The following is a 17750-nucleotide window of genomic DNA, read 5'->3' on the forward strand; positions in this document are numbered from 1 at the left end:
TTCCTGATTACGATGTACCGGGTCACACGTTTACTTGCATTAAAAATGAATTTAAAAAATGGTCCTGCCAATTTGTAAATGCAAACTCCATCAAATTATAAGGAAACAACGTCTCGGTTTTAAAGAAATTACACAAAAATGTCTTCGGACATACTAACGTTGGCTAATCAGGACAGCTGTCTCCAAAGCTCAAAATAATTGTCGTTGAAAAAAATTAGCCTGACTTCCGACTTGCAAATTCTTTCTTAAAATAACCCCCACACCCCCAAGTTACAAACAAAATCGAAAAGAAAAAACAAAAGTCGAAATATTTACAATAAGGAGGACACACAAAAAGAAGCAGCAATAATAACGGAGTTTGAGTAGCCAATTCTCATGTGCCTTCGTTTGAGTGATCCTTGCACAATGGACATGCTTATTCACTTGACTTGACACACGGCGACATTGCAGATTTTGTTTCTCACCAAAAATACCGTATTAATTTTGCTACTTGGATTTTGAAAACCTCCTCACATTAATTTACGTACATGTACATATTCTCAATCTTACGAAATAATTAACAAGAAATTGTCAAGTACGAACAGGTTGTCCTAAATGATAGCTCTATGATACGAATTAGTCTGCCGCCGTCATCCTATAGCAGTGTTTGTAATCGGGCTACGACACCCTGCTTCAATCGGGTGGAGACACAATTTTCTGTGGAGGTCACATTTAACGCTCGAGTAAATCGGCGTCTGGCTGCAGCACACGATAAAACTCGACACACGCCCGACCACGCCCGATCTTGCTCGCGGCTTGCCCGATCTCGCTCGATGAAAATTCTTCAAGGGAAACTCATTTTCTCGAGGGACTCGCGAGTCCTCGAACCTCGATGGGTACTTACTTGAGATCACTGATGTATTTTCTGCTGGGTTTTCTCATGTACGTGCTGGATCACAGGACCAGGGCCGATAAATAAAGTTAATTCAACATCGCGTGCTTGTGTTTCGCGTTCGGTGAGGTCAATCGGGGAAAAACACGAGTGAACAATTGCTTCCTTGTCTCCAGAAATCTGTAGTTTTAACATTTCTTCCAGGAATTTCAAGGAAGAATCAGCAGCACTGAATGTTTTTTTCTCAACGTAGGCCAGAGGGTTGTTGGCTGCTTGTCTATCCCCAGTGGATAAACTTGTTCACACTGATATTGACATCGGACAATCAAATTACGTGTCGCATTATGTCCACCAAAAATTGTATAACTGTACTTGAAGATGTTTGCATTTACAGATATGTAGTTGGGGATATGATATTTGTTCTCATACAAGTTTATATTTTACAGAAGCATTCTGTCAGCTTTCCGTGAAGTGGATACTTCCAACGCAAATAGTTGTCAATTCATTTGCTTTGATCACTGACAGTTTTACAGATGTTTGTTCTCAGTCTCACACAGGACACATAAACACTTCCTTTTAGGCTGTGTGTGTTTTCGTGGATTGCACTGAATATGGGCTGATAAATAAGTTTGCCGACCGCTTGGTCGTTTATCGCCAGGTTAGGTCAGTTGGGTAAGAAACAATTTTGGTGAGAAATTATGTCCTTATTCACACAATTTTGAAGGTTATCGTATTTTTTTAAGGAAAATGAAGACAGGGTCGGTTGCATAAAGAAAGTATTTTTCGGCGATCGAAGCCACAGGGTTGATCAGGTGGTTGGTTACCTGTCCAATGAAAAAAAATTGTTTCACGATTTCAGTGACGACAACCAACTCCACGTGTTGCATTAAATCCGCCGAGCATGAAATGGTTTCAATAAATTCAAAGAAATTACGGCTTTGTTTTCTGCTAAAAATCCGTTTGCGTGATCATGCAGCTAGGAAAAATAACTATTTAAAAATGTTTGCAAAATCATACTTTGGGATTGGGTATATTCTTTTTCTCGTACAAATTTATATTTTATGGAAACATTCTGTTAGCTTTTGTTTTCGTGAAGTGACTACTTCAACGGAAATAGCTTTGTTAAATTTTACCTGTCAAATAATAATTGCAATAAATGTGTGGGGGTTCATCCAGCCGCTGGGCTGCTACTGACGATCCTTTCCGTTGGGAGTTGTTGAATCTTTGCTTCGATCACGGACAATTTTGTTCCCACACAAGACTCTGAAATATTGTCTGTGAGGCATTGCATGTTTCTTCGTGTATCGCGCTGAATATGAGCTGATAAATATGTGAATTTGACACCAGTTTGCCGACTGCTTATTCGTGTATCATGTTCGGCGACACACGGGGGGATTGTGGTTGACTTTAATTGGCTCGAGTTGGTTGGGGCTTAGATGTCTATCCGGGCTAACCGCAACTGCGTGTATTGCGTTCTTGCACACACGTTATAAAGAGCGTATCTTCCACTCCCTATACACGCAAGCACGCAATATCGTGTATCGTGTAAACCTTTACTCTGGCCGTATCTGTATGCATGCTAATTTATGCCACTAGTACCCATACAAATGTGCAAAGCAAGTACCGGTGTAGTGTGTTAAAATACTTGTACAGGTGTATCTACGGTAGCTCTGGTGATACATTTCTAGAAAACACAACAATTTTGAGATGGGGGGGTTCTGGTTGTACATGTACATGTACATGTAACAGCCTCTCACCTGAATCTTCTTCCATCATTTGTATGGTTCTGGCCTTGGCTAATTCCAGAGATGTTACCCATCGCTGTCTCTCTACCTCAGAGCTGGCTTTAAGATGGAAGGTTTGAGTGCCACTGGAAATGACAAAGTTGCAGGAATCCTCTGTATCAATGCAGGCACCTGATAGATTAATTGTGCCACGACAAGTATGGGCCATTTCTGCTTGATTTCTGAAAAACACAATCAAATTGAAAGAAGTAAATGAATATGCATATTCACTGAAAAAGTATGTGTACATTTGCATGGCCTCGCACTGATATTGTGACTTTACAAGTACGCAAAATTGTACCAGAAAGAAAAAATTCTGTAAGATGGCCAATGATAAATATGGAAGGCACAAGGAGTTCTTTTATCAGATGAACAAATTTCTGAACTTGTCAATATTGCAAATGCTTCTAATATAGTGCAACAACTTTAACTATGCTGTTAAACGAGATACATGTGCATGAATTTAAAATGAGATTTCTTGTCTAGATTTTTATCATTTCAGCCAGACTGAGAGAGCAACACGGTGACTTGCACACAAAAGGAATTTATTCAAACATTGTATAAAACAAATAAAAGATGCTTCACATAAAAAAATACAAGGGGTGGAATAATTTCATTCCATGACAGATTGAATATTCCAACATTCAATCTGTCACCTCATGAAATTATTCTCACCACTGCATTTCTAAAATTCATCACTTGCATAATAATTACTTAAATGTAGCAAAAAGTGCTCTCACTGACCCATGTGACCTGATGTACAAGTACAGTATAATCACCACTGTTGTGCAAAGACCACAAAGCCACACAAAGTAAGCAAGTCTTCAAAGCTTGACATAAAGGGCAGTAAGTGAGGGAAAACGTGGAACCAGCACCCAATGCTGGATCTGCAACTACATGGCACAAATTCACGGGTATTTTACGTGTAATAAGTCTGTCTTTTTCCTAACTTACGACGCATGGCTGCTAACCAAATGTTTTGTCTACTGCAAAAGTGGCTCATCTTGGGGAAAAAGCATGTACATTGTAGTCACAAAGTACTTTGATGTCTTTTGATCAGTCTCTATCTGTTCCGCGCTGAAGCACACCCTCACTTGCAAAGAAGAGAACCACAAAAACTACACATTCAAACAGAAATTGGTCTTGTATTATATACACAGAGCTTCAGGGTTCTTCCCAGGATTTTTCAAAACTGTGGGGGATTTCCATGGTGGTTTACCAACATTCTGCGAAGCCATGGCATGGGGTTCAGACCCCACCCAAGGGCCCCGAAAATTTTGGGACTTTAGATGCTCTCAGCTGCATTTTAGAGCATTTCCTGGGTTTTTCAAGTACATTTTCTAAGGAAAAAACATAACAAATTCAATGTATTTTTTTAATTTTGGATATTGGTATTTTAACAAATGACCAGTTTTCCTTTCTGGACAACTAATTAAACCTGTAGGTACAAAAGGAGTCATTTCAAGTTTCAGACATGCAACAACATGTAGTGGCTGTTTAATCAACGATATACATGTAAACACCCGTTTATTCAGTTTTAATTCAGTTGTAATACATGTTTCAACCTCTCCGTTTTGCTGATCAGACCTGAAACCATGAGCTCCATTCAGTTGTTTGGCAAAAATATTAGCTTAAGGGATTAAACAAATGTCATAAAAATATAAAACGATTTGGTCTTAATATAAAATAAATAACAAGGCTTTTCTTGTATATTGGCAAGACAGAATACCCGCTGCAGGTGGCTGCTTCATTTGGGTTTCCCTCAGCGCGGACTGCTGAAGTTATTGGCTTAAAAAAAGATCTTGTGCAATGAGAAATATCGTCCCCATCGTAGATGCCATTAATACTCTTACACAGGGCTAAGGCTGCGGCCATGAAAAGAAAAATTTGTGTGTGGGATCGACGTTGTAAGTTCTGTGAATGGTGTAGTATAAAACTGTAACCTTCGTAAATGCAGCCCCAGCGTATTGAGCGTACGGCACAGAGAAAGCACACCTGCGCCCGGGTGCACGTATGACGCCCATGACGGAAGTTCAGATTTCATGCAACACCGGCCACGAGGAACGTTCAGTGCCGATGTACATGTATGGTGTGCAGTACAGTGTGGCCGCCAATGCGTGGTGCACAATGCATGTACAGTACATGGAAAAATGCAGAAATAAACTCTTTTTTCATGTAGATTTTCCGGACATGCAATCTGCATTATGTAAGAAAACTCTGAGCTATACAGTCATAATTATATTGTGCGTATCAGGGATGAAAAAATGGGTATCAGCCTGTTTTTTGCGTATTGGGCAGAAATAATTGCGTATTGGGCCCGATACGCAAGTTTGTACGTGGGGAGAACCCTGCGCTTCTTGCCCCAAGCACACATGAATCTGCATGCGATTGCAGTAAATTCCAATTTGAGGATCATGTGCAGGTGTCATCGTTATAATTTGCAACAGAAAAAAATTTGCAATACTGATTTGGACCTCTATAGCCATAACTGATTCTGTTCCATGTCAATGCCAACAGTAACTAGACTCTTCAACAGTGCACAGTCCTCACTGAATTTGTTGCCCAGGCACACGGGACAACCAAATACTATTTCAAAACAACAAGAATTTCCACAAATAGTTGTTCACGGACAACCAGAGAAATCTGGCATACATGTAGGTACAGTACTGATTTTTCTCCACTCATTGTTATTTTGTATCTCAATTGATAAATACAGCTTTAAGAGAAACTAGAAGGACGTGGTTCTGAACAACCACAGAGCTGTTTCAGAGTTTTCATTTTTCAGCCTTATCAGTTTGGAAAAAAAATTAATTGGTGAAACTACATGTATTTGTAAAAGAAAACTTCCTCTGATTTGTCTTAAATTCTCACAGTAATTCCCACGCGAACCACTGGAAAGATCTGTAAAAGTGAAAATATGTGTATATAAACAAACCCTATAGAGAAAACTGCAACTTTAATCTCATGACACGTGACCCCTGATGACGTCACGGTGACAATTTTATTTTGACAGCCCCAGGGTTGATGCACTACATACATGTACATGTATGCTTCCAAGACAAAGTCACTGAGATGTACGAGTGCACCAGTCTTTGACATTACTTTCGACCCAATCCGACATGCAGTTCAGGAGATATACCGTAGTACTTTAAAGGATGCACCTTTAATGTCACTTGACTCGTCTGCTGATGGCATTGTCATCACATCCTATTTACACATGTATAAACCTTCTTTTCCTAACTATCTGCAAGGTTTCAACCCAATCAGACATGTACAATACAAAATATAACACAAAACATTATTGTTATCGTGGAAAAGGCACAGATTAGAGATTTTAAACATTTGTCCCTTTTGGCGTTCCATACAATGCAGTCTGCTCTCAGTGCCATGTGCTTGGAAATTTGCCAACTCCTGAATACGATGCCCAACGCACTATGCGCTGCCCATGTTACAGGCAGATACATGTATTGCACGTCCTTGCATGCAGGAACCAATGCACAGTGCGAAAGGGATTTTCAAGTGCACTTGATGCAGTAGACTTCAATGCGTCAGCTATCATTTCAGGGACAATTCACGGTTAAATCTGTTACGGTTGATTTTTAGCAAATTTTGAAGAATAAAAGGACTTTGTTTCTCCCGTAGCTTCCAGTATGATGATGTTATCAGCCCTAAATTTCACATAAATGTTAACAGGGTAAAGATCATCATCCACATCAATTTTCAGGCAATTCGGACAAACTTTGCCACAGACATCTATTCCAAATTCATTTTTCAGAATTTCTAACCTGTCGCTAGAGGGTGCTTGACAATTACGTGACGAAATCATCAGTGTTTCACGTTCGTTACACACCGGCACTTTCGACTTCGCCCCATTCGTATTAAAATTCGCCCCATTTGTCATCCAATAGTATGGGGGCGAGTTCGCAGTGAATTAAAAGTAAATGGAGCGAAGTTGATGTAACACGTAGGCAAGTGATGTTTACACAGATAGGGGAACTTGCCTTTGTGGAACCCCTGGGGTCTTGTTAGAGTTTTTTTTTTATGTTTCTACAAATCAAGCCACTGCCGGTTATGTTAAAAATTGTTCTATTTAAATTTTATTTTTCTTCTATCTTATTTCAGAAGCCAGAAAGGAGAAAAAGATTCAATGGTTGGATAAGATTATATGTCTGTAGATTCACATGTCCTTGTGAAAGAAGCTTTAGTAGTAATTAAATCAAAGATTATTCGATTTCAACCATTCCTGTTGCCATTTCTGTAATTTCAGGACCCCACAAGAGCCTGCCGATCGCCAGCTCACTGCAGGGGATATAGTTGTCGTCGCATTTGAGGATGCATGGTATCCAGGTGCCATCAAGCGCATCATTAGTGATTAACTGGCAGTTATATACTGCATGGATCGTCCAAATAAAAATAAGCAAAGTTTTGTTTGGGAAAAAGATCTGACCGTTAACAGGAAATTCATTCTGTGTGTTGTTAATCCAAGTTCACTTATTCCAGATCCATCTTTGCGTTACTTTCACTTGGACAGCAAAGAAGTAGGTAAAATTAATGCACTATACAGTGTCTATGCTAATAAGTATTTTTAAACGTTTATTGCCAAAAGTAGTTTTGTCTAAGTATGTCATCAGAGGTTTGTCTAAGGTCTGTAGTCAAAAGTTCATCAGTTTTTCAGCAAAGATGCGTCACCCAGGTGGCACAAACTGAATAAATTCAATGAAATTCATTTAATGAGATGTGCCATGTTCTTCAGATGGGATCGTCAGTGTATAGCCTCCACAATGAAATACAGTTTTTAAGAAACAAGATTAGAATGAAAAATAAAATAGTCATTGACTCAATTTACTTGTTCCTCAGAATTGTTTAATGTTGGAAATGGTGCACATTTAAATATACATACATGTACTTAAGTTCACAATGTCAAAGATTTCAACTTCTGTGAAGCTCATGTGCAACCTTCTTGCATGCATATAGGGCATCTAAAAATAGGCTGAAGTGGCTTATCAGATATGTAGATCACAGAGATGCTCCCAAGAAATGAAAAAGCATGTGCATGTATTAACACGTGCACATAGTAACATAGGCAATTTTCTGAAGGTGAGGCAACTGCCTTGAGGGCTCCAGTAAAGCAAGTCATAATAAACTTGGCACATGAAATGTTAGCTTTGATTCGAAATTTTTGGTGTCCGTGTCATTTTTGTAACTAACGTTAAACTACAGGACAAAGATCTTTGAAATTGAGGGTATCTGTTCTTTGGTTGTCAATGATAATGTCCTCTTTGAAGTACTTGCAAGCTTCGCAACCAGCTGTTTTCCTCAAGTCATCAAACTGCAAATCATTTAAAATTGTTGTGTGTGAAAAAGTACACTTGTTAACGTTAGTTACGGTGTCCACCTTATTAAGATATCGTAAAATTAGTAACAATTAACATTTTTAAAAGATGACTTTCAGAAAGGAGGAAAAGCTTAACCACAACAATACAACTCCACATTGTTTTTCTTTGACTTTTATTATTGCATGGTTGACTGCAAAGTGGACACCGTAACCAACGTTAACTTATGAGGCCCCCCTCTACAGAAAGCACTGCATGGAAGAAAATTTCTTGGGCCGATTATCTTCCCATTGCTATTTTCTGATAGAGGGTGGTCCATTGTCATAATTTAAAAGTAAATTAAACACCTTTCACTAGATTGAATTTTTACCTATGTGTCCCATTTTTGTTAGCCAGTATTGTGTCCTTACACATGTACCAATTATTAATGGTCTGTTTGGCCGGCATGACGTAACATTGTTGATATTTGTCCTGTTAACCCCTTGACGATGGGAATTTTTTTCTGAAAGCTGACTCCAAGAAATCCAGCCTCGCGTGGCCACGAAGGCCACCTGCCAAACTGCAAATTCTTGGTTCTGCGTGCTCTGCACGTTTTGAATTACACAGTGGAAAGGCTCATTGTTCGGTGGCATGCGGCTCTACTCACACTTCCACATTCCCGTTGCCTCTTTTCACAGTGGGGACTATTGCAAAGCTGGTCATTATGATGCAAATTCTTTTCATTTCTGGGCTACACACAAAGGCCAATTAACATATATACAAGAGAGAGGGTATGCCTTCTTTCACTGTGTTCGCTCGAGCATGGGCTGAAAGAAATAGCTGAAAAGTGGGCTGAGGATCTCAATTTTTACGGCGGCTCTTACCGTCTCCCGGTGCGAAGGGGTTAATTAGCATACAATTTGAATCACTACATGAAAAAGATGGCGACTTTCAGCTTGATGACAAGAGCAGTTCTGATTTAAATGGGAAATTTCTCTCAACTTTACAACCATCATTGGAATCTCTAATTGCCACTGAATCCTACGGTGAATTCTGAGGAATTTGGGTGAAATTGATTAATGGAAGGGAAGGCCTATGAAGGGTTCTCAGACTTTACTATCACCCAACCATGTCCAAATTCTAAAGGGGACGATTCCTACATGTCCATGGACTTACTGGGACTACGAATAAAGGGAGTCTCTGAGTTCTGATGTGCACCTCTACTGCCTAATGTGCTACATGTGTATCAACTATGAGAAAGTGATAAAATGTCCCAAAATATCAAATTAAGTATGGAAAGTACTGTAGAGTTTAGAACATACTTAGAATTTTTCAAACCAGTCTGACGAGGTTTGTGCACAGGGCGTCGAGTGATGTCCGTGTATATGTAGCTCTTTCCGCTATTTTGAGTGAAATCAATTCGCATAATGGGACACAAGGCTTAAGGTTCCATGACTACCATCACCAACCATGTACAAATGTTACAAGGTGAGGGGCGATTCGTAGCTACCGGTAGTCCTGGTTATTTGGACCGTATAATCACCAGGTCCCTTATCACACTTATTTTGCCACTAACTGTGAAAACCAATCAGGGCATTTCCACGGTGACTCTCACTGCATTTTAGTCCATTTTGAAACTTTCATTACCACACAGGTAATCAAATATACATGTATGTACATTGTAGCAGTTGAAAATTCTATAATTAATCTATAATCTATATAAAGCTTTAGTCAATAATCCATCCTAAAAACCATAGAAATTAAGAAACTCTGCAGGAAAAAAATGGGTCAGTTTTTAACATGTACATTTGCATGGAAATGCACATCAGATTCGACAACAGACATGCAAAATCAGGGACAACTGATGTTAACTAGGCCTACATATGTATAGGTCACAGACATTAGCTAGCCTGGGACAGTCAATTTCAGGACCCCTTTCAGGAAGAATTAGATTTCAAGCCCTGTTCGCACTGGACTTTTTGGGGGCAAACTTACCGAGGCAATGGATACGTTGCCCATTTTAAGTCCAGTGCGGACGTATCCGGAAGATTTCCCTCAGTTACTTTTCCCGAGCCGCATGGGAATTTTTACCGGCCAACTTCTGGCCAGGAAGAATTCCCGAGACACATTTCCCAAGACAGAAAGTCCAGTGCGGACAGTGCGAGTCAGTAAAAACGGCTCAGGGAAGTGTACATCTGGTTTACTGGCAAGGTCAGGCTCACACGAACCCCGCACATGTGTGTTACAAGCGTCAACATGACGTACATACACGTACAAACCACGAAGCTCAATTCTGGTTGCTGTGCGATGATTTCGTGCTCTCGAATGATGGCAGATATTATTACTGAAACAATCGGAAGTTCAATTGGGGCCACCAATGTATCATTGGAAGAACTGTCACGACCGGAAGTTTGTAAAAGGTGCTTGGGTTAAAGGGTGAACACGAAAGGTCATGCAAAGCGCCCTCATGTGCCATTATAGTGACAGCTCGGTTACTTATCCCACGCGTCTCGGTAAAAATCCCTGTGTCAAAAGTCCAAGTGCGGATGGTGGTAAAATTTGCCCATTTTTCATGTTCCCATCGGCTCAATAACATCCTCGGAAAATAAAGTCCAGTGCGGACAAGGCATTAAATAAGCTTTCAGACTCACCAACTAGATGATAGTGACATGACATGTACATGTACATGTATTTAGCAGAACTGCTGGGTTATTTTGAAGACAAAGGGCAGGGTTTTGATTTTTGAGGGAAATTATGGGGTAAAAACATTGACATCGACACAGACCGTGCAAGCATGCATCCACTGAAAATAAACAAGGCAATAATGTGAAACGTTCTTGGTAGAGTGTCTGATTGGTAACTTAAAAGCCTCATTAGAAAGCTGATCTATGATTGATCGAGATGAGCCGCTTAATCCTAACCATGCTAAACCCAACAAAGCCCAACAGGCTTTTCAAGTTGTAGTATTCTGTTGGGTTCAGCTACATGTACACTGTATGTGCATCAGTACAAAACACTATCGGGTATTGCTGAGGGCAGCAGGGTGGCACTGTTTATATTCAAGTCAGAACTGTTTTATGTTGTGTTCAGCATTACAGACATCAATCTTTGTTATCTACGTAGCTGCTGGGGGTCTCCACTACTGGCATACAATGCATTTTATTCCAAATCAATTGTTTGTGGTAATGTAGGATTGTAATGTGCTCTTCATGAAAGAAATTCATGAGTTGCATAGAATTATATAATAACTGTATACATTTGAATAAACTAAACACTTGCACTGTTGCTTTTTGTAGCCCTGGTTCAGCAGGATTCAATCCTGTGTAACAGATTACAGATAGCAGATGTTGGGCCTGGCAGGCAATGCAAACTTGCAGACTTGTATAATCAGTAAAGTACTCTGCTGAACTCAATATACACTGGTGGGCACTGTTGGCCTTAGCAGGCTTCTCACTTTAAAAAACGTTGGCTGTCGTTGGACTCAGCACGGTGACACTAACAGCACAATTAGGGTACGGGCTTAGGTAAAGGTGTGAGCGTACTGAAGATAATAGCCAGAGTGTGCATGTAGGCATCCACACGACCACATTGTCAAACCTGCTTGGTAGAGTGTCTAATTGGCTACTAAAAAGTTTCACTGGAAACCTGATCTCTGATTGGACGAATAAGCAGATTAGGGAGTAAGAGTTTTGATGAGAACAACCAAAGTCACACATGTACAGTCCGTGATGTGCGTGTACAGGGTTGACTGTGCAAATACATTGACAGACGTAAGATAAGAAAGTTGCACTTTTCTCCTGATTTCTCTTCCTCATGCAGGCCTTAAATTTGGCAATTTTAGGGCAAGGACACTTAGTCCTTGAATTAAGCAAAATTAAAGAGGGCATCATGGCCAGTTGGGAGGGCACCAAGGCCAGATAAATTTTAAAAGGGCACGGAGGCTAAATGCCAATATTAACTGTAATGCTCCAAAACAATACTTTTGCTCCCGGTTTCCTGACCAACCCTAAGTTTTCCGCAGACCCTTTTTCATCTTAAAGTTAGAAACAATAAACTTTAAGAAATACTTTAAAATCTAATTCCGTAATTTTAACAAATTCCCATTGCCTTTAGCTGTCACATTTGTGAGAACACATCTGCAAAGCTCAATGCATCATAGCAATGCTGCACTGGTTCCTACCACACCCCACCCAAACAAAAGAATGCGCGATGGACATGTGGCAACCAGTATTTTTCTCTGATTTTCATTGTTTCTTTCAACCAAAAGCGTGAGTTAATTAATTTATTCATCAAAATTTTTGAGAGTCAGAACTGAAGCACTGAGAAAGAGAAAGTCAGGTGACTGTGCATGTAAAATCTGCCGCATGTACTAGAACTCCAGCTGGAATGTGAGTGTACGAATAGAAGCATTTATTTTCACAGCTGGGGTGTCGCTGCTTGAAGTATCGGCCCATTCCGGACAGTACATGTACACAGCATATTCTTCATAAAATGGACTAAAATCAACTCCGCATGTCATTTTTCAAAACTTCTAAAAGAGTGACTATGATCATGTACCGGTACATGTAAAATATAAATTAGCACCTTCAGATTTATAACCGAAAGATGAGTTGGTATTTAAATAGTATAGAATTCAGTAGGGCTAAATGGTATTGATAAAAATTGTTTTACGATATACATATCAAGGATTGGTACTAGCTTCCATTTGACACTAAATGACGATGTTGCATAAAATGACTTAATATCACTTTTTTTAAAAAGTAGCACTTTCCACTTTATCGTGTACATATATGTTACTACTGAGTAGAGGATTCCCTTACCAATGCCCTGGACCTGTGTAATATGCCACCAATCATCTTAGAGCCAACCCAGACAAAACAAAAATCACTGCCTTTCATCTTAAAAACAGGGAAGCCAACCGCCAACTACAGATTAGCTGGTATGGAAAATGGCTGCAACACATCACCAAGCCAGTCTACCGTACCTAGGGGTAACACTTGACAGGTCCCTCACATTCAAGGATCACATCACTAAAACTAAGGCAAAAGTGGGATCTAGGAATAGTATCCTCAGGAAGCTGACCATAAGAAAGTGGGGTGCTGATGCTGAGACAGTACGTACAACAGCACTGGCTTTATGCTACTCTACTGCAGAGTACATGTATGCATCACCTGTTTGGAATAGATCAGCTCATGCCACCAAGATTGACCCTGTTCTGAATTCTGCATGTCGGGTTATTACTGGCTGCCTAAAGCCCACAAAGGTTGAGGACCTTTACCTACTGAGTGGGATTGCACCTCCTGGTATCCGTAGGACTGTCGCATCTCAGAAGGAAAACCTGGAGCAGGAAAATGACCCTCGCCATCCTCTTTTCAATTATATACCAACAAGGAAGAGGCTGAAATCCAGGCACAGTTTCATGCACTCTGTGGAGGCACTAAACAAAAGCCCTTACAAGCAGCGTGTATCCCTGTGGACTGAACGTCTTACCAACGCACCGCATACAGTGTCTACTATCAACCCTGAGGAAACTTTACTTTCTGGGTGCCAGCGAGGCATGGCCTTTCTGGTCTTGCTGCAACCGACTAAGAAGTGCTGTTAGACATTGCAGATCCAACCTAGCAAAGCGAGGGTACAGTGAGAATGATGACACCACCTGCCAATGTGGAGAGGAGCAGACTGGGCAACATCTCCTTGTTTGTCCACTTCCGGTTGGATTTTTTTAGTTCTGTTATTCTCGTGTTTTTTAATCCGTTTTTATCACGTCTTGTTGTGTCCATCCGTTGCTTATCAGCACCAAATCCGACTTTTTGATGTCTTTGCTGTCTGGATTTCTGTGTTTCTGCTGAGATGTTTCTGACGTTCTGCTAAATTTTCGTCAGGATTTCTGAACTCAAATTAAGTGAACTGCATGGTACATACGGTGTACAGTGTACATGACTGTACATTGTAGTACACTTACGTACGTGTTTCAACGATGGCTACTCTGTATCGGAACTCTACATTGACGCTGATCGTGATTTTGCTGCTCATGTCTGCATGGGCTGTAACTGTAACTGTAAGTAAGCCTGCAGGCTTGACCGGGAGGCGATCAAGCCTATCTCCGTCTGGTTTTTATCCAACTAGGATCCCCATCACTAAATGGGCCAAGCATGGACATATGTGTTTTTTGATTCCTGGCTTTGATCCCCCACTTGACATCACTATATTTATGGATGTCTCCGTAAATCCTGGTCCCTACAATGTTGAAACTCATGTATCAAACTCGAATCACTTAAACGAGAGTTGCATTAAGTATTCTCGCCATCAACTTTTTGCCCTTCGGAGTGTGCCAGCTTGTCTTATCTACCAGCATCAACTCCAGACTTTGAAAGCAAATGGCATCCTGCGGTTTAGGGGCAAAAGATCGGGCAACCATGTGAAGTTGGCAAATCAACGGCATGTAACTCTAACTTCCACTCTCGATCGACAAATACCGATTGTGCAAAAGACGAGACCAAAGGATTCGTCTGTCAAGTCTCGTCGGGTTGATGGATCAGTGTTAATCAACATGCGATTGTTTTCACTCAAACCGTGTCTACCCTCCCTCATGTTGTTTAATGCACGGTCACTGTGCAACAAGTTTGACGACTTTGAAGCTACGCTCATCTCCCAGCACAGTAACATCCATTTTATTGTGGTCACGGAAACTTGGTTTTCTTCTACGAATCCTGCCTCTACATGTCAGCTTCCATCATTCCGGCAGTTCCATCGTGATCGTGTAAATCGTGTTGGTGGGGGTGTTGTCATTTATATTCGTGAAGACATTCATGCTTGAAGTTTTGTGGGTTCGTCTTCAACCATCAAGGACTGTGCATCTAGCAAGAGTCATCTATGTCTGTGTTCTTTACTCACCACCAAGATCACCGTATAAGGTTGACCTCAATGATCACATTATTGCTACGGTTGACAACATACGCTCGAGTGCAGAGGAATCCTGTTTGTTTATCCTGGGAGATTTCAATAACCTCGACACAGGCCTTCTGGAGCAGCATACCCTATTATCGCAAGTTGTCAGCCAAACCACTAGAGGCAGTGCGACCCTTGATAAGATTCTGACTGATCTTGCCACTGACTATCATGATCCTGTTATATCTGCACATGTCTCAACCAGTGATCACTCAGTCATCACATATCACCCCAGAAATGCCATTGCGCCCAAGAAATCATTAAGAACTATCATTCGACCATTTCGGGAGTCATCTATTCGCGCCTTCGGTCAGTGGGCAACTCAAATGGACTGGTCTGTCTTCAAGGCAATTAATGATCCAAACGACATGGTAAACAGCTTTCAGCAAATTGTCAACGATCAGTACATGCAACATTTCCAACCTGTTGTAGTTAAGCGACGAATGGGGGACAAACCTTGGTTAACCAACCAGATACGCAGGTTGATAATGCAGCGTGATGCCGCCTTTAAACGTGGCAGTGACAATTATCACCTCCTCCGTAACAGGGTTCAGAGGACCATCAGAGCTGCCAAGACCAACTTCTAAACTCGGAAAATCGAATACCTAAAACAGTTTGAACCTGGAAAGTGGTATCAACAAATTCGTCATCTGACTGGACTAAAGAAACAATCATTACGTCTCCCAGCAAATGGTAAATCACCGTCGGAGACGGCTAATGATTTGAATCAACATTTCGCTAATATTTGTTCAAGTCTTCCACCCCTTAACATTTCAGCTCTCACGCCATATTTACCAGCATCTACACCAGTTCCTGAGATTTATCGGTACCAGGTCTATAGATCTCTCCGCCATCTTAACGTATCTAAAGCAAGCCATCCAGATGACTGCCCAACACGTCTCCTCAAGGAGTTTGCGTATGAACTGTCAGAACCCTTAACTCATATTTATAATGCTTGTCTGAAGTTGGGCTGCTTTCCAGATATTTGGAAGAATGCCTCCGTTTGCCCTGTGCCTAAAACTAATAATGTCACTACTTTTGATCAGCTCCGTCCGATATCCATTAATTCTGTTATTTCACAAGTTTTTGAGCAATTTTTAGCAGACTGGGTGATGAAAGACATTCACCATCTAATAGATCTCCAGCAATTTGGCAACATGAAGGGCCGCTCAATTGAGCATTATCTTGTAAGTTTGCTTGCCACCATCCACAGAGCTATTGATCAAGGGGGGTCATTTTGTGAATCTATGCATGATTGATTTTAGTAAAGCATTTGATCATATAAATCATACCATTGCTGTTGAAAAATTAATCCAACTTGGTGTTAACCGCGCCATTCTCCCGACGATATGTAGCTTTCTCATGCATCGAACACAAACTGTTCGATACTGTGGATCCACTTCAACACCATTAAATCTCACTTGTGGCGTCCCACAAGGCACGAAATTGGGACCCATCATTTTCTTAGCAATGGTGAATGATGCAGCTCTCATGTTGGCAAATCGCTGGAAATATGTCGATGATTTGAGCCTTGTTGACATTGTCTCTAAAGGTCAACAATCTTGTTTGCAACTGCATATTGACTTACTTGTAAATTGGTGTCATAACAATGATATGAAGCCCAACCCTTCTAAATGTAAAGTCATGCAAATGTCATTTTTTCGCAACCCACCTGAACCCCCAATTTTTGCTATTAACAATGTGCAGCTAGAGGCTGTTTCATCGGTCAAACTTCTTGGAATAGTCATACAAAATGACTTAAAGTGGGACCAGCAGGTGCAGCGTGCAATAAATAACGCCTCCCGACGGCTCTACATCTTGAGTAAACTTAGGAGAAATGGGGTTAAAGCTAAAGAGCTACTCTCCATCTATAAATCATATATTCTCCCAACGCTGGAATTTGGAGTAGTTGTGTGGGCATCAGGAATTACTGTAGCCCAGGCTCAAAGTATTGAGCGAATTCAAAAACGGGCTCTTCGCATCATTACTTATCCAGATGTATTACCCTATAATAGTCTTCTAGAAAAGTTTAGTATTGATAGCCTATCAACCAGGCATACTCAGTTGACAACTCGTTTTGCCAAATCCTTGCTCGCCTCTCCCAGACATTGCCACTTATTACCCTCAACATGACAGTGCATGTCGGGTCGTAATCTTAGGCATTCCAACTTACTTGATCTCCCCCGAGCTAGAACCCAGAGACTCAGGCAGTCCCCCATACCCCATTTTGTGCAATTACTTAACAATGAATTACTTAAGTCTTAATTTGTTTGCTCTTTACATTTTTTGCAATATTTTTCTTTGGATCTTTGTTTTGTGGTGATTTGTAGTCTCGATTTGTCCCTTGTCTTTTGTGTTTGTTGTTTTTTTTTCCCGTACATATCCCCCCTGTTGTCTCGTGTTTTTGACCCTGTTCATGTCTGTTGATTGTTGATTTGTCAGCATTCTGGTCGTTGGGTTGGTATGTCGGTCGCTTATGTTGGTTGGTTGGTATGCTCGTCGGTGGTTTTGTTGATCGCTTGTGTAGGTTGTCAGTTGGTATGTTGGTCGGTTGGTATGTCGGTTGTTGATACGTTGGTCGTTTCGTATGTTGGTTGGTTGGTTGGTACATATACATGTATTTATGTTGGTTGGTTTGTATGTTGGTGTAATCGTTTATTTGTTGGCTCTGTCTTTTACTGCATATTTTTTTATAGTATGTATTATTGTTAATTCGCCTAATCTGTGGTATTTGTTCTTTAAATATCGTACTCTGTGCAATTTTTTAATATTCAGTTATTAATTTATTTATTTTTTTTTTATGTCAATTTTAACCTCTTATTGTGTATATTGTAA

At 40.6% G+C, this 17750-nt stretch overlaps 1 protein-coding gene across 1 annotated transcript in view; it reads right to left on the reverse strand.

Moving 5' to 3' along the window:
• LOC110987527 (oxysterol-binding protein 1-like) overlaps positions 1-17750 on the reverse strand; it is a 172475-nt gene that overhangs the window by 147250 nt on the left and 7475 nt on the right. The window contains exon 2 of the mRNA XM_087141460.1: positions 2629-2837. Coding sequence (XP_086997586.1) covers positions 2629-2837 — 209 coding nt within the window. The remainder of the gene's footprint in view (positions 1-2628; positions 2838-17750) is intronic.

The sequence above is a fragment of the Acanthaster planci genome, linkage group LG09, assembly GCF_054643075.1.
Source record: "Acanthaster planci isolate LZ-2023a linkage group LG09, COTS_SCS, whole genome shotgun sequence".
NCBI classification, from domain to species: Eukaryota; Metazoa; Echinodermata; class Asteroidea; order Valvatida; family Acanthasteridae; genus Acanthaster; species Acanthaster planci.